At 43.6% G+C, this 27,677-nt stretch overlaps 3 protein-coding genes across 4 annotated transcripts; 2 read left to right on the plus strand and 1 right to left on the minus strand.

Annotated features, from left to right (window-relative positions):
- The first annotated feature begins 4,952 nt into the window (after positions 1-4,952).
- Positions 4,953-6,062, plus strand: LOC133910244 (germin-like protein 1-4). Its single transcript, XM_062352760.1, has 2 exons — positions 4,953-5,185; positions 5,364-6,062. The coding sequence occupies exons 1-2, from the start codon at positions 5,053-5,055 to the stop codon at positions 5,912-5,914; spliced, it is 684 nt and encodes a 227-aa protein (XP_062208744.1). The 5' UTR covers positions 4,953-5,052; the 3' UTR covers positions 5,915-6,062.
- A 2,787-nt stretch (positions 6,063-8,849) lies between these two features.
- On the plus strand, positions 8,850-15,928 carry LOC133909609 (F-box protein At3g54460-like). Of its 2 annotated transcripts, XM_062352115.1 has the most exons (8): positions 8,852-9,521; positions 11,198-13,723; positions 13,806-14,019; positions 14,106-14,330; positions 14,411-14,470; positions 14,984-15,114; positions 15,439-15,553; positions 15,637-15,928. In XM_062352115.1, the coding sequence occupies exons 1-8, from the start codon at positions 9,100-9,102 to the stop codon at positions 15,763-15,765; spliced, it is 3,822 nt and encodes a 1,273-aa protein (XP_062208099.1). In that variant the 5' UTR covers positions 8,852-9,099; the 3' UTR covers positions 15,766-15,928. The 2 variants fall into 2 exon arrangements, 1 of the variants encoding a protein (XP_062208099.1); XR_009908410.1 differs by lacking the exon at positions 14,984-15,114 and having other exon boundaries at positions 8,850-9,521; positions 15,637-15,775.
- A 441-nt stretch (positions 15,929-16,369) lies between these two features.
- On the minus strand, positions 16,370-27,095 carry LOC133909610 (PH, RCC1 and FYVE domains-containing protein 1-like). Its single transcript, XM_062352116.1, has 9 exons — positions 26,610-27,095; positions 21,476-21,562; positions 21,292-21,381; positions 20,701-20,781; positions 20,340-20,534; positions 18,100-20,223; positions 17,714-17,860; positions 16,977-17,332; positions 16,370-16,859 (listed from the first exon to the last, which is right to left on the minus strand). Exons 1-9 carry the CDS (start codon positions 26,673-26,675, stop codon positions 16,727-16,729), a joined length of 3,279 nt encoding a protein of 1,092 aa, XP_062208100.1. The 5' UTR covers positions 26,676-27,095; the 3' UTR covers positions 16,370-16,726.
- Positions 27,096-27,677: the final 582 nt, after the last annotated feature.

Below are 27,677 nucleotides of genomic sequence, written 5' to 3' on the forward strand. Positions count from 1 at the left end.
AAATGGCGTTGGAGAAATAGGCTTTCGAGGTTTTAATTTCTACCGTCGAAAGATACCAAGAGATGCCAAATTATAACTTGGGAGGTACCAAATTTTTATTTGCTTGTATAGTAACCAACGTTGGGATTTCTAACCAATCGAAACATCCCAAAATTTCAGCGATTTTGAAATCAACAAATTATTTCAAAAAGAAAACATATCCAAACAAAAATTTCAGAACCTTCTTCTCTCTCCTTTCTTCCTCTCGTTCCCCTCTGGCTGCCACCGTCTAACCCCTGCCACCTGTCTAACCCCTGCCTCGTACCGACGATGAAGTCACCGTCTACACCGCCGCCTCGCCGCTCCTTTTTATCTGGCACCATGCGACGACAACATCCAAGAACCTCGCCGGCTCGGGCACGCGCACGAAGAAAAGATCGTCACCATCTCGGCTATCGCGTCGCTTTTTCCGCCCACATCACATGCATCCAAAGCGGCTACATCGTCGTGTCCTATTGCCATTGACAAGCCATCGTATGTTGTACCTCACGTGGAGCTCCACCGCTGGCCGTTGTAGCCCTTGCCCGACTATAATGGCCCGACCCCTCACTCGCTCCACCGTCGCCCGCTGTACCTCATCACCACATGCTAAGGCAAGCTCCCCCCTCCCACCCCCACTCTCTCTCCCTCTCTCACTGTTTTTCCCTCCGATGACACCTGTTGTCGATCCATCACCAAAGACCACCGCTAGCCAATTAGACCCCGCGGCGAGCTTCACCCGACCACCCTTCACCTTTCTCACCCCTCTAGCTACCCCTACCCTCTCTCCCGAGCCACCACTGAGCCACCATGGCCGTCGCCTCCGCCCCTGTCGTCAGTCGTCGATGGTGCCTCACTGGCCAAGACGAGCATGGTGATCCCTCCCTCGCACCCCACACTCACTCCTAGCACCAGAAAACCCTACCTAGACAGTCTCTCCGTGATTTCATTGTCGACCACTGTCGCTCCCAACTCCTGCCAGTCTAGATGAATAGTAACCATTTCCAGATTTAATTTTTGAAAAGCTTGTTTCTCCTCCGTTTCAGCTCCAATTTTGACAATTCTTTCGCTAATATTAATCTAAATTCAATCCATATCTGTTCTCCTCAGTTTCATTTTTTTGAGCTAAATTGTGTGATCGTGTGTATTTATTTTATTTATTGTGTGCCGCATTTTAAAGATCGGAGCATTCGAGGGATAGCAGGAGCCGAGAACGCAAGACTATAAGCAAGACCTCCTCGAGAACTTCGACAGAGGAAAGTCTAAATCCGTTTTCCCTCATTGATCATATTGTGCCCGGTTTTATCACCACAACCCGTAGCAGCCGTTTTTCCACTAAATAATTGTATGAGTATTATTTATCAGCATAATTTGAATTGTTATTCTAGTTATGTCCTATTGTAGATTAGCGAGGCTAATTGCTACCATTCTGAATATAACCTTGATAATCATAGAATTACCGTTCAACAATATTGATTACGCTAAGACGAATCCCTTGTTACTAGTATGCTTAGACTCTGTATTACACTATTATTTCATACTTTACTGTAATTAGTTTTTGCGATCTATATAAAATATGGTACTTTGGTGATGTGTGGGTTATCGGAATGAAGAGCTACCAGATGGCTAATAACAAAAAAAAAATCTGTTAGAGCTGAGACAAATCAGGGTTTTCACTGGGAATACCTTGGGAGCAAAGTGCTACATGTGTGGTAGACTTATTGTGGAGATATTTGCCTTGGTTCAGTTAAGGACTAAATTAGTGTGACATCTTACCTAATCTTCACAGTACAGTCACTCGATCATGTATGTGGGAGAGCTTAGTCTAAACCCCACTAGCTAGTCTACTAGTCGTCCGGAAGCAGGAGTGCAATGAAAAATTATAGAGTAGGTGCAAACAGGTGCAGGCTTAATAACTTGGTTAGAGGCCTAGTTGCAGGTTAGGAACCCCTAGTTAGTTTCTGTAAGCAACTAGTGGGATGATACTATGCTGGGTAATAGCTTTGTTGAGTCGCATTGCAGAGGTTAGACAGTGGTATGTTGTTAAACTCAGTTTATAGGTAAAGTGTACCACTCTGCAGAGGTAAAACTATTTAAATAGTTGTGTCCATGGTCATAGACGAACTATGGTTTGATCACTACAACTAGCATGTGTTGTGTATGTTTCCTTACAGTGTGAGTGGGCAGTGTATGCCCGTTTTTGGAAATAGATTCAGCTATATGCCGTGAGTTACTGTAGACAGAGTGTTTGGCAACATTAAGATTTGGGCCACGTGACCTTCCACCACGGCTAAACCCTCCTTCATTTAATAATGATGATATATTTTTCACAAAATCCGTCTTATGAAAATAAACTATTGCATGTGTAAACTAGGTATTTCCGCAAAATTAAGTTTGTAGTCTTACCCTTATCAATACAATATGTATGTATTCATACCCTTTGATGTAAGGCAAGGGTTAAGACTTACTGAATACGTTTATACTCACCCTTGATTATGATTTCAGAGCAAAATCCGAACTTCACCGACGTCGATGGTGAGGCTGACGTTGAAATCTTGGTCGAGTCCGCAACTGAGTTGTCCGTGGAATGACATACCTTATACTATGATCTATGGTGATGTAGGCATGTTTGTTCGTGTGACTTGGCGGAATTCTTTACGTATTATTAGTTTAGTGGATTTATTTTACTACTCACTTTATTGTATGATTGTGTTACCACCTGTTGTAAGACCTATATTCTATCAACGATTGATTCAGGGACTAGTATAATAAAGTTTAAGGCTTCTGGATAACCCATGACACTTCACAAATTGACAATTTTGTTACCCTACCTAACGCACATTAGATGAAGCATAAAAGTGCACATTGGGAGGTTGAGCAACCCACCTTATAAGATTAAAGACCCGTGATGCAATTTATTCTTGTCGCAACGGTAAAGATTGCGTTAAGAATATCTATGATTGGACGGTTGTTGGTTTGTGTTCAACTTTCAGATGAGTTGTTAACGTTGTTACACGTTTGACAGCAATGGTACGGTCATGCAATTGCCCGTTAATATCGGAGGCCCAGCGCCCGCGGAGGAGTTTTCTGGGGCTGTATACGCAGAGAGGAGTAGCAATCGGTTGGGAAGCGATGGATCATGCGCAGGATTCAGACTTGCCCGCGCAATTCGAAAATGCCAAATTCTGATGACAGCTGATAGGGAGTATAAGGGTATTTTTGAAGAAAAAAGAAATAGTATAAAAGTAATAATATGAAAAGTGAGACCTAAATGGTTATAACCTTCAGTCTATTCGTGACCTTAGTCACCGTGATCTAGGATTCCGTTCATCCATTCGTACATTTCGTCACCGTGACCTGGGTTAAGTGAGATTGCTCGATTTGCGATGGTGGTGGCGGGTCAATTCGCGGTTGCGGTGGCTCGAGGCTGCTCGATTATCGTAGTTCTCATGTGATTTAAGGAACCGATTATTTCATAGATTATGTAACAAACTATAGCGCTCTTTAATAGCATGGTATATAAATATTAACAATATTATAATCTTTACTACTTAAAAAAATATGTAGTGATTTTTGTTCTGCTCGCATATGTTTCGTTTCCGTTATTTCCGACGCCTGCGTTCCATTCCGCTCCCCTGCATGGCCCATATCCTGCGCCCGCGCACCCGCACGCTGCTGCCTGCTCTTGCATAGACCCGCCTGCCACGCACGCTCTCACCTGCGCTCTCACCCGCACTCCCACCTGCTCCCGTGCGGGCCTACTTCCCGCACGCAGCCGCGGATACGCGTTACGTACGAAGCATATACACGCAACTAGTAATTATTAAAATGCATAATCACGTAAACAGTATGATTAAACCTATATATAGTTGTTCAATATTTCGCATTGTTTTTAGAGGAGATATGCCGCAAACACCGAAAAAGCTCTCTTATGCTGATAACTCTAGTAAGCTCCTACAAATTAAGGTGTCAGTGGTCCAGCACTGACACAACACCAAACTTCCAAATTGTGAAACATATCCCTTTCTTGTTTCTTCCTCAAATCGATTTATAAGCACGGTACATCTCTGTTTCCGCAACTTTGCGAAATATGGCATACTTCTGTCGATTTTGCAACTTATGTCAAAAGAGTTTGCGTGAGAAGATCATGAATCAATAGAGGCAGTGCTTAGCTATCAAGAGTTTGAAATTTTGTTACATTTTCTGAAGCCTTAAACCAACATATAACAACTCGCATGATTTTTATTTTTTTTGCGTGGAAACAACAACTCACACGTTACTGCAATTTGAAGCTACGTACTTGCAGTTTTAGTTAGCTGATTCAGAGATGATTAACAAATTATCGGGTGACTAAAAAATAGCAAAACTGATAGACAAAGCATCTGGGCCTGCTGGTTAGTCATCAGTTGCTACTGAAGAAATTTTGTCTCGTGGTTTCCAAGAAAAATGTTAGGGTATCGAAAAAAAATATGTCATGGGGGCGTTTCGGGGGAAAAAAAGAAAATTGAATTGTGCTTTGTCTATTTTGGTTGTCGATTCATCAATCCCTTATGTCATTTTCAGGTACCTTGAGTCACGCGAACATCTGCATAGGAAATATGTGCAGTGCACACAATATAGCGCGCGTACAAGTAATAGAAAAAAAACGCGAGGTACAATCGATCAAGATTAACCAAGGGAATCTCTCTCTCTCTCTCTCTCTCTCTCTCTCTCTCTCTCTCTCTCTCTCTCTCTCTCTCCGTTCAATGCATGCGTGCAGTTTTCATGAACAAAACAATTCACGATTTCGATCAGTTGATACTTGGCGTGAGAAGTAACACTATATATTCACTCTCTCAACTCTCATGGTCACGTCTTCAATACGCTGAAACCCAACTCCATGCGTCTATAAATACCAGGCCCCTACCTCTTCTTTTCCATCAAACCAAAAGTTCCTTACGTACTACCTGCAGCTCACACGCACGTACACTTAAGTAGCTTGAGCTATATAGCTAGGAGAGACGAGGACCACCATCACCAATCGTCACGGGCACCATGGCGCCCAAGCTCCCCGCCGTTCTCCTTGCCGCCTGCGCCTTCCTCCTTGCGCTCGCAGCCCCGCTGGTCGCCGGCGAACCCGACATGCTCCAGGACATCTGCGTCGCCGACTACAAATCCCTTAAGGGCCGTAAGTGATATGATCGATCATCACTCTACTGCTCTACATGCATGCATCTTATTTTCATTTCGATTTTGTTCACCGTACATGCGCATGCATGCCATTGTCAATTTGCATCGACAAAACATATAGAAGTGTGATCAAATGCATACATGGACGTTATACGTATATATGTGCATGTATGCAGCGCTGCGGGTGAACGGGTTCCCGTGCAAGCGTGAGATGAACGTGACGGCGGACGACTTCTTCTTCGGCGGGCTGGCAAAGGCGGCCGACGTGTACTCGGGCAACCCCATGGGATCGGCGGTGACGACGGCGGACGTGGAGAAGCTCCCGGGTCTCAACACCCTGGGCGTGTCCATGGCGCGCGTGGACTACGCCCCGTGGGGCGGCGTGAACCCGCCGCACGTGCACCCGCGCGCCACCGAGATCCTCTTCGTCGTGGAGGGCACCCTCGAGGTGGGCTTTGTCACCTCCGCGAACAGGCTCCTCAGGCGGACCGTCTCCAAGGGCGAGGTGTTCGTCTTCCCCCGCGGCCTCGTGCACTTCCAGTGGAGCGTCGGGGAGGCGCCCGCCGTGGCCATCTCGGCGTTCGACAGCCAGCTGCCGGGCACGCTGCCGGTGGCCGGGGCGCTATTCGGTGCCTCTCCGGCTTTGCCGACAGACATGCTGGCGCGGGCATTCCAGACCGACGGCGGAGTGGTGGAGAACATCAAGTCCAAGTTCCCGCCCATGTAGGGCATGAATCGATCGTGCATGCATGATTAATTGTCCATTAATAAGGATAAGGATGCGTATGTGATTTCGGCGCGTTTAATCTGTTGCTTTATTTGGCTATTGGTACGTAACGTACTTCATATATATATGTAACTTTATTATTTGCTCTCACCTTGGTCATTGTACTGCATCGATGGATCCCTGAAATTCGTGCATCATCCTCAGTTGATTACACCGTACCACGATACATACATACTCCTATGTTCTTTCTTGCAGAATTTGCATTACGTATCCGAGCTGCCGTCAATAATAAATGTGTGATTATTTTCTGCAATGCTTCTTCAACCATGCTAATACGATAATTAACTTTATCCTTGTGAAGTTTGTGACGTGACGATCATTATCCATTTGTCCGTACCAACGACGTACGCGGCCAGGAAGCCCATAGTTTGCCATATCCAAAGCCCAAACAGAACTCCCGCCGATCCAAAGACCACGTTGGATCAGGGAAATAAATTATATACGCAGTGAAGCTGTAAATACAAGTAGTATCTAAATAGTGGTCGCTTGTCCTTAATATGGATCTTAAAATGATGTATCTCATTTAAATGGAAATTTTTCTTGCATATTTATATCATGTTTGTTTACACTTTAGATGGTAAAAAACAGTTTTTATAAATCAAAGTGAAAATAAACAGACAGAATACTGTAGCAACCCCACGATCCGTTGTTGTACATCTTTCCTCTACTTTTAATTTGTAAAAAGACCAAACTACCCATCAACGTTAGGTGTAATTTACCCGCCACTGCCCCTCCATAATCCCGTACCCACGTGCCTCTGACCCAAACCCATCTCCACCAATGAACCCACACGCTCCCCTTGTCTCCAACATCTCTCACGCTGCTGCCATGGATGATTTCAGCGTCGCCACCACCGACGAATTCGACGCCACCCTCTCCTACAGGGACAGTTTGGCTGGTGCATCTCCCTCGCTAGCTGCATCTCGCGATGCGCAGCTGTTCCTAGGCACGGCGGCGCGCAAATCGTTCCTCAGTGACAATGCGACGAGCTACTTCCTCGGAGATGGCAGCTCTCCCTCACCCATCTCGTCTCCCTCGCCCAGAGCATTTCCCAACCCGACAAGGCTTGGTGCAGTGGCAGCCTACTTCTCCCACGACGGTGTAGCCATGTATAGGACGACTCGACCCTCCTGCGAAGGCGACATAGCTCCCCTCCAAGGCGCGGGTGGCGCTGCTCCGCTCCCAGGCACTAGCGGTGCAGCTCCCCTCTCAGGCACGATAAGAGCAATTTGCCTCAATTCTGTTTAGTGAGATTCATGTATTTTTTACGTGTGCTTTTGTATATATACTGTGTAGGCAAATTGACTAAATTATATATCAATTTTTTTATCTATTAGGAATTTATTTACATGTTTATTCAGTACACTCATATACTATGGATTAAATTGCTTTGAATCACTTTGGGTGGACTCTGTTCTGGTGCATGTGTCAAATTCTGTTGTATTTGTGTCACTCAGTCCATCATGTGGTATTTCCGTTTTGCTTATGTGGGCTAGGATGGCATAATATCTTGCTGTTTCTGTTTTGCTATGTGTCAAATTATTTTGCTTGTTATGCTCATCATCAATAGTTTAGGGCTAGTAATTGCACGAGCATTTGGAGTTAAGAGCATTAGACTGCGAGTTTCTTTACAGAATAGTTTGTTTCCTGTTACATAGCAACCATTACTTCTATTATTTTGTACCAAATAAATGAATGTATTTGACAAAATTGATTGGAATACCTTCAATAATACAATATTCTGTAAAATATGTGTTGATGAAATAAGAGCTGAGAATAGGGCTATTAGAGTTATGACTACTAGAGGCTATAAGCATCTAGCTGAGAAGTTCTCATTAAGCACATGGTTATGTCACTCTAAAACATAACTAAAAAACGGGTGGGATGTATTTAAGGGTTTGTATAACTTCTGACTAAGACTTAACAAAGATACTGGCTTTGGATGGGACAATGCTAAAAGAATGGTGACGGCAAGTGACACTTATTAGAAAGAGAACACAAAAGTTCTAACTTTCTATTAATATCCATTATTTACGATATATGTATTGTAGACAAGGTGAATCTAATATTATCTTCTAATGTCTTCGCAATGTGATTAAGTGTTCATTCGGTGTTTTGAAAATGAAGTGGGGAATTTATTAGACTTACCAAGTTATCCTGTGCTAAAGCAAACAAGAATAGTGCTATGAGTGATGAAGATTTCGACATGTGTGATCAAATAAATACTACATGCTCATACCTGAAACATCTTCATCTTAAGGGAGTGGTGTAAATAGGGAATTAGGAGATGAAGAGGGAGATATGAATATCTTTTGTGATAACTTTGCTGATGTTTTGTTTGTTGTGAGAGAGTAGATTGTTTATGAGAGAATAATTGTATGGATAAAAATTCTAAGTCCATATGAATAATGTATCTTTTACTATTTAATTATGTATTTTCATATTTTAGAAATATGCTATAAGTTTAATCGAATGAGAAACACAACACATTATGGTAAACAGGGCATCCAAAATGGTTAGGGATATTATAGACTTTTGATATATACAAATAGTAATCCTACCTACTAAAATCCAGACAAACAAATAACTATTAGCTTTTGGATACTCAACTTTTTTTAATCTATCTTTACGATTCAGAATTTGCAAGCTGTTTTTCAGAATTAACCGCTCAAACAAACATGATCTTATTACCTGATATATATAATTAGCGTCAGATGAATCTTACTATCACTTTAAAATCCACATTAATAACAAATGATAACTATCTAAATAGTGCTACAAAAGAATACATCTTTAGCGCCGCTGCCTATAATTTATTTCCTTGATCAGCATCCCATAGGTTTCAAACCACAGTGGGCCCCGCAAATACGTCGGCCCCACCTGTCATACAAACACGGATCCGATCCGTTAACCGCGGGCGCTCCTGCGCGGCTTCTCCAATCGCGCCGCCCTCACCGCCAAGTCCTCGTCGTCGCCGCCTCCTCATCGTCCTCCTTCCCGCTCCAGTTCCCCTACGCACGGAACGCAATTAGCCATTACCCAACGAATCATCGCGCATGCTTCGAGGCGGCGACGAGGCCTAAACCGCTCCCATTGCGGAGCGCCAGCCCTAACCCTAGCTCGCCATGGACGACGCCGCGCACCGCAAGCTCTGCGGCTACCTTCGCGCCGTCCTCTCCCTCCCCTCTTGGGACGCAACAGGAGCCGCTTCCATCCCCCCGCTCTCCGCATGCTCCCTCACCGCCTGCGGCGCCGTGCCCCTCGCGCCGCTCCCCGACGACGGGCCCCAACCGCGGTCCAAGTGGAGGGCGTCCGTCGGCGGCGGGAGCGTCGTGCGCCTGCTGAGGACGCTCGTGGCGAACCGGTGCGTGGAGGTGGAGGGCAGGGTGCTGAGAATTGTGACGAGGAGCGTGGGGGAAGGGGACGATGCGGTGGTGGAGACGAGGGCGGTGGTGCTGCTCGACGTGTACCTGCCCGTCGCCGCCTGGTCCGGGTGGCAGTTCCCGCGCTCCCGCACCGCAGCCGCCGCGGTCTTCAAGCATGTCAGGTGCGTTTCCGTTCCGAGTGTCTCATCCGTTTGTATAGGTGGAATTTTGTCGCCCCGATCCCTATATCCGGTTCTAAGGCGGCACGCGTCTGCTTTTGCTCGGCGAAATTTTGAGATTTGTGGGCGTAGGGGTTAGGTTTTTATCATTTGGATGAGGCTTGGTTGAGGTTACAGGTCTCTAATGCGCAATTTGATATTTTAGCTGCGTTGCCTTGTCTGAAGTTATGAACATTGTGATCGGTTTGTATGAGGAATTTAAGTTTTCAACCCTGCTCATCTTCTTATATGTTTCCTTTCTGGGACTTTTCGTAAGTTGTAACTAATAGCTAAGTGCCTGTGGGTTGCAACAGATATAAATCTAGTGTTCTGGACATGTGTTTTCATCAACTAATATTTGCAATTTGGAGAGCTGGTCCAAGGAAATCTGAATTAAAAATAAAAGAGCAGAGGGAATTTAATCTTGAACAATCAAATGCACCTCTAAATATGGACAAAGATGGCAATGCGTGAGCTTATACCTGAAGTGAGTAACAATTAAATGCTAGCGGTGGATGCTTCCCAGACTACAGGTTGCTTCTACGCTGCCGCAAGCCACAGGATGACTCGAGTGAGCAACAGAGGGGGTTGGGGATGTTTCGTTCTGGCCACCATGGTACATAGAATTAAACAGAGGTGTGGTAGCTGCCTCTGCCTCGCCAAGCCCCACCATGCCATGGTGATAATCCAGCCACTCACTGTCCTCAGCAGAGACACCAACACAGAAGGGGCTGCACAGGCAAGGGATGCAAGGGCCAAGGACTGGTTAGACTGGAGGGGAGGATGGCGATTGAGAGGAGGGCATGAGAGGGGGGGGGGGGGGGGATTAGACTATTAGAGGGCTGGGTAGGGGATGGATTAGGCCTACTAGTGTACAGAGGATTTATTACCTTTAATTGTGCGTGTAATCAGATGGGAACAACTTTGAATCACTTACCCATCCCAAGAATGACTAGTATGCCTGGCATCTCGCAAATGCAAAGGAAAGCTTTCCATATGATGCTCTGTTTCAGGACTGGTGCTTTTTATATTAGTACAGAAATAATCATTTCTTTTATCTGTTTAGATTTGGACTGATATGAGCCTTTCTGGTCTCTTCTGGAAAAACGAACATTTTCTGGGGCATGTGCTCGGAAAAAAAAATTGGGGCATAAATTTTGTTCATCATGTCCAAACATTCCTATTTTCTTCCACATTTCCTAGCCTCTGATGCTTCAGGTCTTTTAGAAGGCTATGTGTTCAGCTACCCTTCTGAAAATGTGATGAAAGCTTGTAATGGGTTCCAAATTTGTGGCACTTTCACACCCTGCCATGTTAATGTCAGTGCCTCAGTGCCTCTGCCATGAACAGATATTCTTATTTTTCCATATTAAGCCCCTATTCATTTCATCTGTCCCAGCCTATGTAGGTGACCATGCATATTCTGTGAATTTGACTGATACTGCAATAATAAAGGTTGTGGATTTTTTGTTCGTTTATATCCAAAAAATATAGCTTCTTATGCTGCTTTAGTACATTTTGTAGACCTAATTATCATATAATGCCTGTGAATTGGGCAGTGTGGCAGATATTCATTATGTCAGTATTTTTTTTCCCTGCTGTTGCCTCTTTCATCGACTAAGCCCTTTTTTTTCTGGCAGTTGCAACTGGGATGCTAGGAATGCTTTCCTTGCTTTCGACTGGAATTCTCATGACAGTCCACACAGTGAGGACCAGTGTATTTGGAGCTGCACTGATTGTCACGTCCTTGGTTGCGAGGACCATCAGGTATCATCTATATCAAATAACGAGAAGGCATTTGATCTGCACGAAATCTTCCAAGCCCTCCCTAGTGTTAGGATGGAGAAGAGCATGCAGATAGCAAGAATAACACCAGATGCTGCAGCACTGGAATTGGGTATTTGGTCTGTCCCTGATGATGTATTGAATAAGATACTGATTCGACTTAAGCCTAGGGATTTGATAAGAGTAGCAGTGACTTGTCATCATCTAAGGACTCTTGCTGCCTCTATTATGCCTTGCATGAAGCTTAAGCTTTTTCCCCATCAAGAGGCTGCTGTCGAATGGATGTTAAAGCGAGAGCAGAACTCACAGGTCCTAGCACATCCTCTTTACAAGGATTTCTGCACTGAAGATGGTTTCCCTTTCTACATAAATGTTACCTCAGGTGAAATATTTACCGGAAATGCTCCAACCGTAAATGATTTCTGTGGAGGTATGTTTTGTGATGAACCTGGGTTAGGGAAGACGGTAACCGCACTCTCTCTTATTCTGAAAACGCATGGAACACTGGCGTACCCTCCACAAGGGGTGGATGTGAGATGGTGCATGCATAAGCCAGGTAAAAAATATGGATACTATGAGCTAAGTGGGAGCTGCTCTTCTAATAGAAACAGCCCTTCATCTGGGTCAAAAAAGCTTTTGGGGAAGGATGTGATAAGAGAAGATCCATATTCAAGTGGGCTACATAGTGGTGATTCTGTGTGCAGTACCAGATCTTCAAGAAAGAGAGGCAGGTTAGTGAGCCCTGATCCAACTGCAGTCATGTTGCATGCTGCGAGTGAGAAGTCTTCAGCTTCATCACACAGCGAAGTGTGTCCAATGTCAGCTACTCATGTACTGAAGTTCACTAAAAACTCGAGACAAGTTAGGAAAAACCTCATGGATGCATACAGCGACGAATCAGTTGGCAATAAAAGGAAGAGAGGCACCACCTCTGAGTTAAGTGAGACCTGGGTTCAGTGTGATGCTTGCAGAAAGTGGCGGAGGTTAGCAGATGGAACTGTTCTTGATTTTACCACAGCATGGTTTTGCACTATGAACACTGACCCTGCACGACAGAAATGCACCGCTCCAGAGGAATCCTGGGATTTGAAGACAAAAATAACCTATTTGCCAGGATTTTACAAGAAAAGTACATTGCCCGGAAATGAGGAAAACGTGTCATTTTTCACAAGCATATTGAAAGATAATGTTGCTATGATCAATTCAGAAACCAAGAAGGCTTTGTTATGGTTGGCAAAACTGTCTCCCACTAAACATCTCGAAATGGAATCTATTGGTTTGACTCGCCCGGTTCTAGATACGTGTGCAACCATAGGCAAGGGTCTTCGTCCATATTACAAGATTTTTCAAGCATTTGGCCTTGTGAGAAAGATTGAGAAAGGTGTGACTCGATGGTACTATCCCTCTATGCTTGATGATTTGGCTTTTGATTCGACAGCACTTGGTTTTGCTCTTGAAAAACCGCTGGATTTAGTAAGGTTTTATTTATCTAGGGCCACCTTGATAGTGGTACCTGCTAACTTAATTGATCACTGGACAGCGCAGATACAGCGGCATGTGTCCTCGGACACCCTTAATGTTTTTGTGTGGGGAGATTACAAGAAGCCGTCTGCTCACAACCTTGCTTGGGACTATGACATCGTCATAACCACCTTCAGCAGATTAAGTGCAGAATGGGGTCCACGGAAGAGAAGTGCATTAAAGCAAATCCACTGGTTCAGGGTTATATTGGATGAAGGGCACACATTAGGTTCCAGCCTCGCTGTGACAAACAAATTACAGATGGCTGTCTCTTTGGTTGCATCAAATAGGTGGATATTAACTGGTACACCTACACCAAATACACCAACTAGTCAGGTTGCTCATCTTCACCCCATGCTTAAGTTTCTTCATGATGAAGTTTATGGTCAAAACTACCAGTCATGGGACTCTGGAATCCATAGGCCTTTTGATGCACAAATGGAAGAGGGACGCGCTCGTCTTGTGCAGCTGCTTCAGAGGACAATGATTAGTGCAAGAAAAGCAGACCTGAAAAATATTCCTCCTTGCATCAAAAAGATAACTTTCCTAGACTTCAATGAAGGACATGCAAGAAGTTACAATGAACTGGTCGCTACTATTCGCCGAAATATACTGATGGCTGATTGGAACGACCCTTCTCATGTGGAATCCCTTCTCAACCTCAAGCAGTGGAAATTCCGTGCTACTACTATAAAGAATGTCCGTTTATCTTGCTGTGTTGCTGGGCATATCAAAGTAGCCGAAGCTGGTCAGGACATACAGGAAACAATGGATTTACTGGTGCAGCAGGGTCTTGATCCTTCTTCAGACGAATATCAATTGATAAGATATGCTCTTTTAAATGGTGCCGATTGTTTCAGGTATGGAAGCTTTCAGTAAAAAAATCGTATTTATGCATCAGTCAGGTTGTTTACCTTATTCACATATTCATATTGCTTTCAGGTGTAAAGATTGGTGTCGTTTGCCTGTTATCACACCCTGTCGACATCTTTTGTGCCTTAATTGTGTAGCTCTTGATAGTGAGAAATGCACATTACCTGGTTGTGGCAATCATTATGAGATGCAGTCTCCTGAGACTCTTGCAAGGCCAGAAAATCCAAACCCTAAATGGCCAGTGCCCAAGAATCTAATTGAGTTGCAGCCTTCATATAAGCAGGTTTGTACTTGTGCGATCCTATATGCTTCTTATTTGCATGCTCTTGAAAAGAAGCTGTTTTATGTAATTTTTCTCATTTTATGTAGGATGACTGGGATCCAGATTGGCAATCAACATCTAGCAGCAAAGTTGCTTATTTGGTTGAGAAGCTGAGAAGTCTGCGAGAAACAGGCATAAATCATGGAAACTCTACTTACATAACCAATGGTGCTGGTCATGTTAGTGCACCATCTTGTCAACCACATACAAAGTTGGACAAAGTAATAATATTTTCTCAGTTTCTGGAGCATATTCATGTCATTCAGCAGCAGGTAGTTCGAAATACTCATATTCCAGATTTTACTAAACAAATCACGCGAATTCGTTGGTCATTGATCTCCTTTCTGTTCAGCTGACTATTGCTGGAATAACATATGCGGGAATGTACAGTCCCATGCCTTTAGGGAATAAGGTATGTTTTCTTGTTCTTTTTTTTTGGTGTATAATCGTAAATTATACCCAAGTATTTGGAGCGTTTGGAAAACCATGCCTATCTTTCCAAAAAAAAAAAAAAACAGCTTTTTTAATACTAAGATGTGTACTAAGATGTGACTTTCTAAGGCCTATTTTATCCTGGTGAACCCAATTGATGTGCACTATCCACACTATCTAGTATATGCAGAAGTGAACCGCCCCTTGCCACTTCCCCCTTTTCAGTTTTTTTTTTTTGGTAAGTACTCTACCCCACCGCTCCCACACAGTCCCTACCAATTTATCCTAACCACCTTCCTATCCTTCCCTCCCAATGCCCTGATGTTTTACCATTCTAGTCACCCACTTGCTTCCTAGTTCCCACTAAACTGCCCTTCATTCCATCCTTTACATGTTTACAAAAATAGATGCCTAATTGGGAAGATAAAGTACACTCGGCAAATCTCTGAAACGTTTTTAAGGTTTATCTGGATGTTGCCGCAATTCTCTGCAGAGAAGTGCATTAACGAAGTTTCAAGATGATCCAATGTGCATGGCTTTACTCATGGATGGAACTGCTGCGCTGGGCCTTGATTTGAGTTTTGTGACACATGTTTTTCTCATGGAACCTATATGGGACAGGAGGTAATCTAAGTGTTCAGAGACTTGTTTAAATAACTACAGACTCTGCTGCATCAAGTAATTTCTGAATATTTACCAATCATGATGTTCAGTACGGTAAATACTTTTGGCTCTAAATGAAATGCGAACTGCGTATGTATCTACCAATGTTGTGCACCTGTCTTGTTGCCTTGCATGTATCTCAGATTGGGTATTTTTTGTATTCCTATTGGCAGTTAGCAGTTAACCCTTTTGATGAGGATACTTGTTACCACTGTCACGTCGTCGTCGTCATTATTATTATTATTATTATTATTGATGTTGTCATATCTTTTCTGTTCTGATCAGTATGGAGGAACAAGTTATTAGCCGGGCACATCGAATGGGTGCTACTCGTCCAATACATGTCGAAACTTTGGCTATGCGTGGTACCATCGAAGAGCAAATGCTTAAACTTCTGCAGGTTTGTAAGCATCCCATTGTTCATAACATTTCAATGTGAAATTATTGTCAAATACCGCATGCTAATTTTTTTTCTGTCTGCAGGATTCCAATGCTTGCAGGAAAATGGTGAATAAAGGAACAAGCAGCACTGACAATGGAGGAGGCCGGCCTCATCGTAGTCTCCATGATTTTGCTGAAAGCAGCTATCTGGCGCAACTCAACTTTGTTTAGATAGGGTCGTTCAGCACCTTGTATTGATGCTAACACGTACTGTTGATTTTTTTTCTATTCCTTTTGAAATGTAGCGGTCCTTAAAATCATTCTTTTGCAGTAGAAATAGAAATTACTCAGAAATGTAATTCATCTTAATTCCAAAAAAATGTTGCCCGGAGTCCCTTGCTTCTTTCTTTTAAACAACGACACTTCCACTTGTAAAAGTTAAAACGGAATTTCCGGTTCAGGTAGCCTTAAATTAGGGTAGTGTAGTACCCGCAGTGTTATACTGGAAGTAATCTGCTTGAGCCTTGAGACCAGATGTGTTTCAGTCATGTCAGATTAACCAAACCCTTAGCATGCCTTTAGACTTCAGTCATTCATTCATTAACAAGGGTGGAGACTGGAGGTACGACCCAATTACGATGTTACAGTCCAATGGCAATGCGCCATTTGCAGCTGCTATTACTGCCATACTAGAACATCTTGCTTGTGATCCCAAAAGGACGAGCACGACCATCAAGTTGGATTAACAAGCAATGATAATATCTGAGCTCCAGCCTCGCAAACCAAACGTAGCCACCCACGGACCATAGGCCACTAGCCCAGGTTTGGACTTGCATTTGCAACAATATCAGGGAAAAATTCGAAGAGACGTTCTAATTGATGCACTTATGCATTTACAAGATAGATTAGCCTGCTGCTACCAAGCATTTACATTACTTCTGCTCAAGCACTCTACTTTTCACACAAGGAGGAAAGAAAAGAAGAGAGACGGGGGTAAGAGCAAAGAATTATGTAAAACTGAAAAAATCCGCCCTTCTGTTTCTCCCGGGAGTGGAAACCTCCTCTTCCAAGGGGCTAAGTAAAATGGTAGCCACGTTAGCAACCGAGCTTGACTGACGCGAGAGCCTTCACGTAGGGAACATGGCCTCAACTCCACTTGTAATCAAGTATGTTTGTCCAGGTCAATCTAATGTCAGTGAGATGCAATATCATTATCAACACTGGCGGTTGATTTGTCAACCACGCGGACATTGTACTGCTGGTATACCCTTGCCCGATTCTCCTGCCACCATTGTTCTGCCTGCGTCTCGCTGAATCTCTTACGGCTGTATTTACACAAATGAAAAGGAATCAAGTAAACCAACAACGCTGATACTCTGTAATGCTGAATAAGTTGAGCAGTAGCTATAGAAGTTATCTGAGCAGGATTTGAAGGCATGTACCTGAAACGAACCCGCTTGAGATCTCTGACACCTCCAGGCAAGGCAGTGAGAGTAATGTAAACGCCTGGTTCATCTTGCTCCACCCATTCAGACTCATGGCAGGATTCTGCATCAGGTAACCTACTTCCATTCTTGCCAACTTCTGGATGACTTGTCTTATTCCTAATAGAACTTGGTCCATTTGAAGCAAGTAATCCATTATGACCATTTGTAATTTGTTCTCCGGAACTGCTTGGGCTGCCCAAACTTTCTGTAGCCATAGCTGATACGTCACTTGGAATGGGAATTCCAGGAAGCAGTGGTAGTTTGCTGTTCTTGGCTGCTGCTCCAGGTAATCTCTCTGCCATGCCCTTCAACTATTACAAAAAAAAAATGAAAAAACATGAGACAATAGCTGTAAACAAGTGGCGAGAGCGACAAAAGATCAAAAATCTATTTACCCATTATTTTAGCTAGGAATATACAGAGCAACAAATTCATAGGAACTAAGATCTGGAACCTTGTAGCCTTTATTTGGTTCTAAATTGTTCAAACCATCAGACTTTCCTACCAAACTGTTTTTCCTTCAAGCTTCATATCCTGGTTGAACATACTAACATAAAGGAGCTAGATGATATGGGATATGAATCGTATTTCACATGCATTTCCCCTAAATGCTAATATTGAAATCAATCCTTATAAACTTACAGGTGCATAAAATAGGCAGAATTCCATGGTCGCAGAGTAAGCAGACTTACTTGTGCAGTGAGTGACTTGATTACTTCCTTTGCCGCCTTGCACTTTGCAGTTTCTTCGCCGGCAATGGAAATAGCCTCCTTCAATTGTTTGGTAGTCCTCTCAAGCTCCACTTCGAGAAGTTGAGACTTCCTGGTAAGATTCTCTACCTGTAAGTGAAGAGCTAACAATATCAGCAAGCAAATCCTCTCTTTCAGATAATACTGAGCTTTTAAGTACTCTGTGACAAAACTATACTACTGCTGTCATATTGGGCTGGAAATCAGGCATGATGTCAGCTAAAGGTCCACTACATTTATTTACTGACTACTGAAAGCAAAACACAAATATCAACAGTATTGATCAAATAACCTTAGGAAAATGGAGAAACATGCAGCAAGATGCGTACCTGAGACCTCAAATTTAGAACCTCTTGGTTTAGTGCATCATTTGTTGGCTTGCCATCATTGACAACAACTCTTGGGGACGTTAGACCCCCTAAAGTAGGTGTTGGTGTTGTAGATCGCGGAGGGCTTGCTCTTCTTGAAATTGGTGATGTTGCCCTAGAAACAATTCTAGATCCAGGAACAGATGCTGAGAAAAACTTCTTTGAAGATCCAAAGACAGGATTGAAAGATCTTGAAATGTTGAGTCCACTCCAATGTGAACTTCCATTTGGAACAGGGGAAATACGAGTGCTGTTAAATTCAAACTTCTTATTTTTCTTTGAATGTCTACTATCCACATGCTTAAAAGATTCCATTGAAGACAATCTTGATAGTTGGGCATTTGATCTTGTTTCCAGCTCCTCATCAATTGTTTCATTAAATCCCTGAACAGTAGCACCCCGCTTTGCTGAAGAATGCATGTCTGCCTCGAGCCCCTTCGTCAATTTGTTGTAACAGCTATCACAGACACGGTAAGGTTTGTTTGGATTTGGTGCCAATGAAGCTTTCTGAGACTTTTTACTGCTGCAGGAATGACAAAATACCAGAGCACAGTTGTAGCAATTATGACGTTTTCTCCTCAAGTTAAATGGCTGACGGCAACCAGAGCACATTGATTGATCCACTCCAGATACCCATTTGTGAATGCATATTGCTGCAGTGAAGTTAATTCCACAGACAACACTTCTGACTTGCTTATCTTTCAGTGCTTCAACCAATGTAGGAGTATTCCTATCATCAGTATCACCATGACCTAACCGCCCATTTGCACCTTTACCCCATGTGTACACCTCAGTCCTAGAGGTCAAGACAGCGACATGATAAGCACCACATGAAATCTCCTCCACGAAGTTTTTGTGAAGCTTCCCTTCAACACGTACAGGAAGCATACCATCTGCTTGTGGGTTCCCAAGTTGACCATAGACAGCACTGCCCATCGTATACACATGCCCAGAAGTTGTAAGAACCACTGTCAAGCAATGCCCACAAGCAACATGACAAAAATTGGGCTCCACCAAAGCAGCCACACATGTTGGGACAAGTCGTGGTTCCTTGTCACCATGTCCTAAGCGACCTTTATCGCCATCACCCCATGTAAATATCTTGCCAGATGAACAATTGCTAGAACTTGAATTTCCAACCATGACTTCTACGACTGCAGCAGTGTGCCAAACTCCACAAGCTGCCCGCACGGTGCGCAGCCCTTTTAGGGATTCAACTTCCCTGGGGACTGAGATACTTTCACGATCTCCATGGCCTAGTACCCCAAAAGATCCATCTCCAAATGTGAAAAGCTGCCCAGCAGAAGTTACTAGTGCCGTGTGCCAAGGTCCACATGAAATTGATGAAACATGTATACCCTCTAATGGTCCATTCACCCGTTTTGGTACCCAGTGACTGACATCATTCCCATGACCCAGAAGCCCAAATTTGAAGGTGCCATCTCCCCATGTGTAAAGATCTCCAGATAGTGTAACAGCACAAGTGTGGTATTCACCACATGCTACCAGCTCAATGTTCATATGAGAAAGAGCATCAATGAGCTTTGGCTGCGACACATCACAATCTACACCATGACCAAGCCGGCCCCCTGATTCCTCACCCCAAGAGTATATCTCTCCTTGCTTAGTGACAAGTGTGGCATGCCTTCCTCCACAAGATATGTTCTGCACATCAAGTCGCACGGCAAATTCTAATGGTTTTGGTACAAGGCAATCCATCTTTGCACTTGAGGAGCAACCAACTCTCGAACTACCGCCACCAAGAAGTCCTTCCCAAGTTCCTTCTCCCCATATGAAAACATCGCCTAAAGCATCACCATCATCATGACCAGAACCATGACTAGATGAACTAACAGCACTTGAATAACTGACCCTGAAAGCGTCCATCGGGATGCCTCTGGGGTGCCCATTTGTGTTATCAGAGTGTCCAGAAGACATAGAATGGACTGATCCAGCATTAGAATCTGATGGGAAGAAGCCCTTGGGAGGAGCTGCATACAACACAACATCAGAAAAGGCCTTCTCCAAGCCATTCTTTGGTGGGCTCCCATATGGAGTATGGAGTCGGTAATTTTCACTGCCATCCTGATGTGAAACAACTTCAAGGATCATTTTCTCAAGCAATGGTGATATCGCAATTAAGGCGTGAAACTCGACGATTATTCTAAATAGATTTTTCAGACACAGAGAGATAATGATACCTTGTGGACACTGTCATTGCTGCTGAAGGGAGAACTCAACGGAGAACTCCGTCGTGTGTATGTCCTTGGACTAGTTGCACCAGATGAGATGATATCACTTCTTGATTCAGTTCTCCATTTTCTTTGATGACTACGGGAAATCAATGTTTTCAGCCCAGCAAACCATACCTCAGCTTCATCTTTGTCTTTGCATATCTGATATTATTGAACAAAACAAAACATGTCACCATGTGAACATGAAACTTTATTAAAAACTAAAAATGAAAGGAAAAGGAAAAAAGAAAGAAAGAAATAACGACACTGAAGTTAGTAAGAGAACCAACAAAGACAAAACATGATATGTGAACCGGGAAGAACTTACAATATCCAATGACCTATCATTTGAAATTAGAGAAAAAGACTGGCATTCCTTCTCAGGTCGTGGATACCTCTGAAAAATTGCCTGAATTATCCCCAAAAAAAGGGAAGAAAGAAGGTCTAGTTAGTAAAGTGATCAAGTTCATCACAATGGAAAATTGGAAATACTATGACCAATATATGACTTTCATTACAAACAGAAGACAATTGCACCAGGACATGAGAGTTCACGTTTATGGAAAGTGAAGTCCTTAGTATAACTGTACGTTTATTGGAAAGTAAAGTCCTTAGTATAACTGTCAGAAGTAGCGATACTTATATCATAAAGAAATTTAGACCTTATTGCCGGTTTTTAGTTTGATGAAGTTCTAACCTGATTTTCTAGTCACCTTTTCATTGATCAGGCTATTTATCCATATCAAAGTGAAAAACTTATGCACTCATAGAGTTGACAAGCAAACATCAACAGCAAGCCATGGGGATTTTTACAATGAAGCTTGTTGATCAAAACAAATTATCATAATAGGCAGAAATAGCTAGACAGGATCATTTTCTAGAAAGCATGAGTCTTAGCCTCTTAGGAACGCTAACTTACGGTCCGTTGTCCAGGAATTATCCTGGATACATGGCTCAACCTTAGATGTTTCTCCTCTTTCCCTGAGAACCATATCAATACAGATTCGTCCTGAATGAGCCAAAAAGAACAAAACACACCTTATAAGAGAGGATTACACAGGCAAAGAAACAATGTGAAGCTAGAAAGTGCAAAGAAATCTCACATTGGATAACCTAAATGGACAAAACTTTGGCTTTCCTCTACGCCCATACTTCAACAAGTAAGCACCTTTCTTGAGAGAAGTGATAGCCTGCAGAAGCAACAGAAAAAATAAAAAGAAAGATGGTGTCAAGCCTTCAATATATATCAATATTTTATGAAATATAAACAAGTAATCAGGAACATGCAACTTCCAGATGTCACATGGAGAAAAATATAAAATAGCACAGAATAGTCATCAAGAGTTTGTACGCAACCAAGTAATGCGTAATATACTTGCCTTCCAAAAAATTCCAACAACTTTAGAAGAAATAAAGGGGAACACGCGGCATGTTGTATGTCTAACACTATAAAAATGATTAACAAAAGTCTGGGACTTATGAAGAGCCCTTAGATACTAAGCGGAAGTAAATCGATGGTTTTGTAATCTGAAAGCATAACAAAACAAAATACTAAGCATATACAAGGCAAGTCACATCAGATAACTAATTGTTCAAATAGTGACGATATACGACATAAACCAAGATTACTTATTGCTTCACTTACGAAAGGCCCTTATGATACCTAAAGGAATTCCATTGCAGGATTTATACTCTGAAAGCATAAAGGCACAAAACATTAAGCATACACAAAGGCAAGTGGCATGTTGAAGTTGTAACAATATACAAGATGAACAGATGTTTTCTACTATTTGCCCTTTTTTTAGCTAATGTTACAGACAACTTATTCTTCAGATTGACTTTTTTCACAAAACAATGGACTGATGTGTGAGCCTTTCTTTCATGTTTTTTGCTTATCACTTATCAGCAACAAAGAATCATAAGCTTCCCTAAGAATTAAAGAATAATAAACCAAAATAATCCCTATTGTGCAAAATGTTAGCATTGCGTTTGTATTTGAGTCCTAATGACGACAGCAACAGCAGCCATTGAGCTTGGTGATTTTATATGAAGATATATTGGTGATTGGTGATTGTGATATTTTCAGTTATGCACTGGCCTTTTCCTGTATTGCTTTTGCTCTTACTACTTTCTATTATTAGCCTCTTGTCAGTTGCACATGGAAGGGAGCTGATGAAGCATCTTGCTGTAAACTTTAGAGTTTAAACAGAGTTTTGATCAGAGCCTTCAATAGTTGTTACACATTATATGCCTGACAAATGTGGTCTCTTAACTACTGGAAAATATGCAATACAGCCATTTAGTATAACAGGAACGAGATGCCAAACGTTAATATAATCAGTACTCGTACAGTTTTGAGCAGCTTCACCTAGCCTCATTTCCACCCAGTATCTTGGCTCTTTTGTCTAACAAGCTTACCTTAAATGGAATATGGGCATAACAGAAAAGAGTTCAAATCGATATGCGCTCAAGTCCAAACCTCCTACACTGCAAGACCATCCTTGGTGCCAGAAAGATGACTATAGTAGTAGAATAAGCTTAAGCTGTCCATTTGAATGTCATATAGTCAGACATCTCTCTCAAAATCTACAGGAGTTGATATCCACAAAACCACAAAGACACCATGCGTTACATCTATCTTGTAACAATTTTCTCAAATGAACAGAATCCCATTGCAATTCCATCAAAATTCCACCCTAATTCAGCACCATTTACAGCTGACAACAGAATGGGAAAGCATTTTACTGTCACACCCCAAAAATCCTAATCTAGGTTAAGCGAGCACAGACATCATAGTTTTATGCTTTGCGCAAATTCCGTCACATGTATATTTGTGTTTGTGAATGGAAATGGTCTAGGGCTAATTAGAAGTACTCACTAGGCTTTGGAAAAGAAGAAGAGAAAGAGAAAGGGGGAAAAAGAAAAATGGAGACAAGGTTTTGAGCACAAGACCGTCCCCTCGCAGTCTGACCGAGACCACCTGCGGTCTAACCGCCAGTGCGCAAAAGGTTTTGAGCACCAGACCGCTCATCGCGGTCTGACCGCCAGGGTGTAGAAGGTTTTGAGCACAAGACCGCCCCTCGCGATTTGACCAAGACCCCTCGCGATCTGACCACCAGGGCGCAGTGGGTTTTGGTTTAAAGCCCATCGACCGACATTCACTCCTCTCTCTCTCTCTCTCTCTCTTCCATTTCACTCTCACTCGTTCACTTCACCAAGAGAGAGAGAGAGAGAGGGAGAGAGAGATCACCCCGACGTCCCAAATGGCTAGAGATCGACAGAGAGGACTCCCCCGAACTTCCCGAGTTCCTCCCCCTCTTTCCATCGCCGGAGGCGCTTTTCCCCGAGTTTTCTCCATCTCAAGCCTAACGACCACCTCGAGGTCCGACCCACACATCGGAGCTTCCCCGAGACAAACCGGTCCAATACAAAGCTCCCCTACGCCAAGGTGAGCATCCCCCTGCCGTTTCTCCGCCGTTTCCAAGTTTTCATCGGTCTCCATCTTGATTTAGTCGAGTTCAACCCTAGCTTTAGATCTTCATCGGGTTTCTCGAGTTTGGGTCGGTTCATATTGTCCAAACTACCCTAGAAACACTCCACTAGTGTCGCAGAGCGTTTTGGTACCTTTTGTGTTCGAAGGCATCGCCAGCAAGAGGTGGCGTCGGCAAGGTCCCGCGGTCTGACTGCCAATAGGGCCAATCTGACTGCCAGTGAGACTAAGTCGCTCAGATTGACTCCATAGTCAGGAGTCAGACCGCCGTCAGACCTACTTAGTACCGTTTTTCCCTCTGCTCGATTTCGACGGTCTGACCGCCAGACGTCCAGTACCCAGTGAATATAGGATGTCTTAGATGAGGTTCAACCTTTCGTCTCTTGTGTCGTTGGCTTTCGTTTACGAATGCTTTCGAGACAGGACGCCTTCCATGTCAATTCACGATCATGCATCATAAGCGTATTTCTTTTTCCTCATTCGTTGGTTTATTCGGTGCATTCTTGATTGTTTATAGAGTGACGCGCCAACGGTTCGCATGGTCCAAACCGACACCGAACCGGAACTCGTGAGCGAAGCGCCAGAGCAACCAGGCAAGCATCTAAACATATTCTACCTTGTACTTTGGACCACATGATGTCTAAATTGATAAACTATCGCTTTATGTATATTATGCATATTAGCGAGTCAGTGTCGGGTTCTATGGGTAGAACCTATGTTGATGCATTATTCCTACCTTGACATTGATGATATCAAACCTTGTAACCCGGGAGTAATCATGTTAATGTTTAACGTAAAAGTAATATGCTTAGCAATGTATAGGTTATCAGTAGAAGTTGAGCGGTGATTCGACTATTATTCGTGAGATTAAGGCTTATTAATGTTCACAAAGTTCATGATGATGTTGGATTGTATGAGTTGTGAGGATGAGACGAGATGTGGATGGTGCTAGAGGTGGATCAGGAGAGGAACCTAAATGTCATAGACTGCTTGGATCGATTGAATACTGTTCGTTGTTGCAGTTGACTTTAGCATTTTTCCGTACTTACCACGTATTCGTATATGGAATGGATGAGCTGAATACCTTTGTAGTTGTGACCCTTTGACATCTGAGTCTATGGTGTTATGGGCATAATAGACTTGTAAAGATATCTAGTTTGCTCGAGGAGTAGTTCTAGATAACCTTCGCACCTATAGACGTATGTTTAAACGGTTGGGGCTTATTAGAAAAGGTTGTCACGAGTACCCCTTGTGCGGACTTTAGCGGGTCGCACAAGCCGAATAGTCCTCGTATCGTGTGGATAAATATGTACCCCTGCAGGGTGTAAGATCAATTTAAATTGACACACTCTCAGTCATGAGCACGCTTCTGTCCATTTGCATCAGTCATAGAGTTCCGATGTGAGAAGTGGTTGTGATAGTTGAGGTTGGTTATGAGACGGTTCCTTGTACAGATATGTTTACGCTGTTGATCTCTGAATAGGAGGGTACATTTATTTAAGTTGTATGTGCTTACATTCTTGTGTCAAAACTGCTTTGCGTATGAATTCAGTTAACCTTATAGCCGATTCCTTACAAATTCACCCCAAATGCATTATCCATGGAGTCGGGTCGGGTTATTATATGTACACATTATGGATTAAGTCTTGCGAGTACATTCGTACTCATATTTCTTTGTTGTGCAGGTGATGAAGAGTTAGTGTTTGGCTACTTCACGTATGCTGACATTGGCGACAGGCGAAAGTAGTGCTATCTACTCTTGAGATGTCATTTTGGGGTGATGCTTATGGGCACTTGGCACTAACCGTCTTGTCTTTCTCGTATTTATTTTCCACTACGTAGTAACTCTAACCGATTAGGAGTTAAACTGTTTTTTGTCCTCCTAGTGGTAGTGTTATGTAAATTATAGTGAAAGTGTAATAAATTAAAGACTTGTAATCTAATTTCATTACTCACTCTTTATTATACCTTAATGTGAGGAATTATGTTGTAAAGGATTGTGTTCCGATCTTAGGTATAAAACACTTGCTAAGACTACGAGATAGGATTTTAGTTAATTATAGTAGTCATGATGTGTAAATGATCGACTTAATAATTAACTAGAATACAATTTGAACGGTTCATCACAATTACCAACGCCAAAACACCAACGAGGAAAAGGTAAGCATCTACAACTGAAAACTACACCAGCTCGTGGTCCTCCCAAAGTAAATCTGCAGTCACCAAAGCATCGCACTGATCCCTTCAAGTCCACCAAAATGGGGAAAAAGAAGTATAGTAGTCCCAACTTGAACTCACAATATGCATCACATGATGCAGAAGGCCAGAACTTTTTTCCATTATCTAAAAAAACTGAACTCACAAACTAAACACCAGATAAACGCCAAACAAGTCAACCACCTCCCCAGCTCGCGGAATTTCAGCAGAGGAACAGGGAGCACTGACAAACCGAAATCTCCAATCCGAGCTCCATTCCAGCACAGAAACCCAACTGAAGAGGCAAGACGAACAAACGGTGTCATCTAACCCCACGAATTCCGCAGGAATCTGTTACCATTCCACCCCGATAACACAAGGAATCGCAGTTGCACCCCAGTAACCCAACACGAAATTCCGCGCCACACAGAAACCCAAGCAGAACACGTGTAGCGCTATCTATCTGATTGTATCCGGCTCCCAGTTGCACCCCAGTAAGAAGGAATCGCGAAATTGATCCGTCGAAACGGAACAAGGTTATCAGCAAGCACCTGCTCGATGTCGCGCTCCACGGGCCCCGCCCGGATGCCGCCGAGATCCGACGAGGCGTCCGACATGGCGGCCTCCGCATCAACCGCGCCGCCGGCACCACCCCATCACGGGCACGCGCTCACCCTGAACCCACCGCAGCGCCCGGCCCTTCTTCCTCGCTCCAAGCAACACCACGGGCCGGGGGGGCGCGGCGCGCAGCAATGGGGGCTCGACTCGGCGACGACCTGCGGCGCGGCTGCAGGCAGCTCGCGGCGGCGGCCTCGCAGGGCGCGTCGCGGCTCCTCGAGGGATCGGATCGGAGCGCGGCGGCTGCTGAGGAGGAGGGGTTTGGCAGTGCGGGGGGAGAGAGAGATCGCGACGCGGAGGAGTCAGGAGGAGAGAGGAACGAGGGGTGAGAGAGAGAGAAAGGAGGAGGAAGAGGAATGAATGAAAGCTTTTTCCCTTTTTCTATTTTTACTTTTTATTTTTATTTTCTCCGCGAGGGTCTCGCCTCTTGTTGGGGACTTGGGGTTGGGCCTACGGATGCAAACGGGGAAAATTAATTCATAGCTCGTTTGGAAAATTAATTCATACTCCCTCACCCCTCATCCTCATTTCTCCACGGAAGGCCTAAAAAATCGGCCCAACCATCCCAACCCTAATCCTATCCCTCATAACCATCACTAGCCGTCGCACACACATGATCACCTCTCTCCACATTGCCTGGTCGCTCCTCCATCGCTCTATCTTCAAATCCGGAGTGAGAACATGGTTGTGCGGCATAGGACGATGATAGCGGCGTGGGCACACGGAGGAGGCTATCTGGCACCGTCGAGTTACCCAAGGTGGAGCTTGTTCGTGTTGAGAGGGAGTGTGTTTTCGAGACTAGGACATGTGATGATGCGATGTGTTGATAGTTAAGAAGTATTTTGATATTACCGTTCGACTATCATACAATCGTGCTCGCTGCCCCATATATATATATATATGATAAGATTGGATTCTATGGAAACTCAAGGATAAGGAATGGGGAGAACACCTCCTCCCGGCGGGGACCGGAATGAGGTCATTTTCCTTCATACGGGACG

The sequence above is a fragment of the Phragmites australis genome, chromosome 2, assembly GCF_958298935.1.
Source record: "Phragmites australis chromosome 2, lpPhrAust1.1, whole genome shotgun sequence".
Lineage (NCBI taxonomy): Eukaryota > Viridiplantae > Streptophyta > Magnoliopsida > Poales > Poaceae > Phragmites > Phragmites australis.